The sequence below is a fragment of the Musca autumnalis genome, unplaced genomic scaffold (genome assembly GCF_047663935.1).
Source record: "Musca autumnalis isolate F117 unplaced genomic scaffold, ASM4766393v1 scaffold_129, whole genome shotgun sequence".
NCBI classification, from domain to species: domain Eukaryota; kingdom Metazoa; phylum Arthropoda; class Insecta; order Diptera; family Muscidae; genus Musca; species Musca autumnalis.
In genome coordinates, this window is record NW_027411677.1 from 128026 (window position 1) to 131377 (window position 3352).

Below are 3352 nucleotides of genomic sequence, written 5' to 3' on the forward strand. Positions count from 1 at the left end.
GTCCTTTTTTCCTTCAGCGTTCTTTTTCGAACAATTTACATACGGTTAAGTGGTAATTGCTTTGAATTATTCAGGCCATTGTATCATACCGGTTGTCACAGTCATATTGTGTTAGCTAATGTTTCTTTCCGCAATAATTTGAATCAAAAAACTCCAGTTATAAAGGGACAAGCAAGACACAGTGGTCTCACTAGTATGAACAAGAATGCCGAAATATTTTTATTCGATCTACCACATCGAAATTTTAAACATAAACGCTGTGGTCTTTGCTTTTGCATTGCTTGCTTGGCACAAACACAAATATTATAAAGGGACAAGCAAGGCACAGTGGTCCCACTGGTATGGACATGAATGCCAAAATATTTTTATTCGATTACAAGAGGCATATATCAGGGCGATTCCCTAAGCCCACTTCCTATTCAGCCAATACGGCTATAAACTCAAACATTCCGATTCATACAGAATATCACATTGTTTCTACATGGATGATTTCAAGATATACGCTGGTACCAAACCCAATCTTAGTCATTTACTACAAATAGTTGAGACGTTTTCCAAAGACATAGAAGCATAGGAATAGACAAGTGCAGAACCCAAAATATAACCAAGGGTAAATACAACTCTGGAGAAACTTTCAGTACGTCCGATGGAGAACAAATCACACCGCTCCTCCAAGGTGAGCACTACAAATACCTGGGCATCAAACAAAACATAAAAATAGACCATACCGCACACAAGAAAACAATAATGGAAGAATTCACAAACCGCCTTTACACGATCTGCAAAACTAAGTTAAAAGGCAAAAATCTGATCAAAGCCATAAATACATACGCTATACCCCTCTTCACCTATACATTTGGCACTATATACTGGTCCACCACAGAACTAACTGAACTGGACAGAACAGTTAGAAAAACATTACCAAAAGTGTCGGGATTTAACTTCGAACCATTTGATGCGAGAGTCACTACCTGGCAAAGGTGGGTACGTCGTTTTGAGACGGCATTGAACATTTTTGAGTGCGCAGAGGTTAAAAAGAAAATGTTCCTTCTGCATTACATGGGTGCTGGAACTTACGATATGCTCTGTGACAAATTGTCACCAAGTAATCCAGAGGACAACACGTATGAGGAGATAGTGAAATTGCTGAGTGAACATTTCAATCCGAAACCTAACGTTATTTTGGAAAATTACAGATTTAATTTATGTAGACAGAACGAGGACGAAACGTGTGCAGAATATTTGGTAACGCTGAGGAGGTTGGCTACTAATTGTGGGTCATATTTAAATACGGCCTTACGGAATCAGTTTGTATTTGGGTTGAGGAATTCAACTATACAGAGTCGTTTACTGGAGAAAGCCGACTTAACAATAGACTCGGCTATTAATATGGCAAATACATGTGAAGCGGCAGCAAAGGGCGGCATGGAGTTACATCAAGGAACGAATAATATGGTGGTGGATTTGATTGGCGATCGAAAGAAAGTAAAGAAGTTGCAACAGCCTAAAGAAAATAAGAAATGTTTTAGATGTGGTAGCGGAAAACATTTGGCGAATCAATGCGTACATAGGGACACAATCTGTCATTTTTGCAAATTGAAAGGGCACATACGGCGGGTATGTTTGAAGGCATCACGACATCTGAATCAAATAAGTGAAGACATCAGCGAGGACGAGCAAAACTTGGTGGAAGAGATAAATCAGATATACGAAGGTGACGTTAAGAACATTCAAAACGAAAAGTGGCCACGAATCGTGCTAAAATCTCGCATCGATTCAAAATTAACAGTGCCACAATATGTTTTGAAATCGATACTGGTGCACCTGTATCAATAATAAATTTGGTGGATGCAAAGAAACATTCTGCGAAAGAGAAAATTTATAAGAGTGACACGGTACTGTATAGTTATTGCCACACTCCTCTAGACTGCGTAGGTTATATAATCGTTACAATGGATGGTATTGAGACGTATACTCCATTAAAATTGTATATTGTCAAATCTCAGAGGAACCCACTGCTGGGACGGGAATGGTTGAGGATGATTAAGCTTAATTGGACAGCTATATTGGAGGATAAATTAGGGAAAGGCGACACAATGGTTAATCGAATAAGTGCATCGAAGGCTGATCAAGAAATTAAACATTTGATAAGTAAATACTCAAAGTATTTTCTGCAACTATGGGTAAAATAACCGGTTATCAGGCAAGGTTGTCGATAATGGAAGGTGCTGTTCCAAAGTTTTTTAAAGCACGAAGGGTTCCATTTTCCCTGGTACAACCCGTAGAGGAGGAATTGGGAAAACAACTTCGAGATGGATTGCTAGAACCAGTTAGTGCAAGTGATTCGGCTACGCCAATAGTAGTAGTGCCTAAAAAAGACAGGCAGGTAAGATTGTGCGGTGACTACAAAATAACAATAAATCCAGTACTTACAGCCAGTAGAATGCAACATTACGCTTTATTCTTATCATCGTTCAATTACGTTATACAGGTCAACAAATCTAAGGAAAATGCGAATGCAGATGCATTGCCGAGATTGCCTCTGGAAGGTAAGAATGCGAATATTGAGGAAGTAGATGTAATAGAAATGGAATTGCTGCAAAATTTACCGGTGACTTTGGATGAATTAAGGAAAGAAACGCAAAAGGACGGTACCGGTACCGAAAAGACAGTTTTCAGAAGGGGAAAAGGTGATGGTGCGTGAATATTTGTCGGGTGAGAAATGGCGTTGTGGCAAAGTTATTCGAAAAGTGGGAGAGTTACACTACGATGTGGAGCTGGAAGATAATCGTGTTTGGAGAAGACACATTGACCAAATGCGGTTGGTTGCGTCCACGCACGAGTATGAAAGCGCAGCTAAGGAGAGAGAATGTAGCGCTAGTTTGCCATCTTCATTTGAGCATAACATTGTAAGGAATCCTGATAGTGAATATCAACCTGTCTCTCCTGAGGATTTATCAGCATCAGCGGATCATGAAGAGGTCCAAGATACTACCAGTTTATTAACACCTGCTGCTACAGATCCACAACCATTACGGCGTTCATCCAGACAAATAAGGCTCCGAATCGGTTAAATTTATAATGCATTTTATAAGTAAATATAATTCTCATTATGCATTAATAAATGAATTATTGTTAAGGAGGGAAGAAATGTCAGAGATAGTTATCGATAACATACTAGTTATCATCATATGTTGTGTACAACTTGTAAGTGACAACAGTCATTAATAATAAACTCATATATTCTCACTCTCTATGTAACATTCAATAAGTCCACGTGTTTCAATTTAACAGTTGTAATGGTTCTTGTGATAAAATCTTAAACTTCAAACATTTAATTTTTTATTTTTTT

The 3352-nt window shown here is 38.5% G+C and overlaps 1 protein-coding gene across 1 annotated transcript; it reads left to right on the forward strand.

The window, feature by feature from the left end:
* Positions 1-1041: 1041 nt before the first annotated feature.
* Positions 1042-1836, forward strand: LOC141391825 (uncharacterized). Its single transcript, XM_073964520.1, has one exon. The coding sequence runs from the start codon at positions 1042-1044 to the stop codon at positions 1834-1836; it is 795 nt and encodes a 264-aa protein (XP_073820621.1).
* Positions 1837-3352: the final 1516 nt, after the last annotated feature.

What these genes read in the sequence shown, in the direction of transcription:
- LOC141391825 (XM_073964520.1), top strand. Translation starts at nt 1,042, where the DNA reads ATGTTCCTTCTGCATTACATGGGTGCTGGAACTTACGATATGCTCTGT.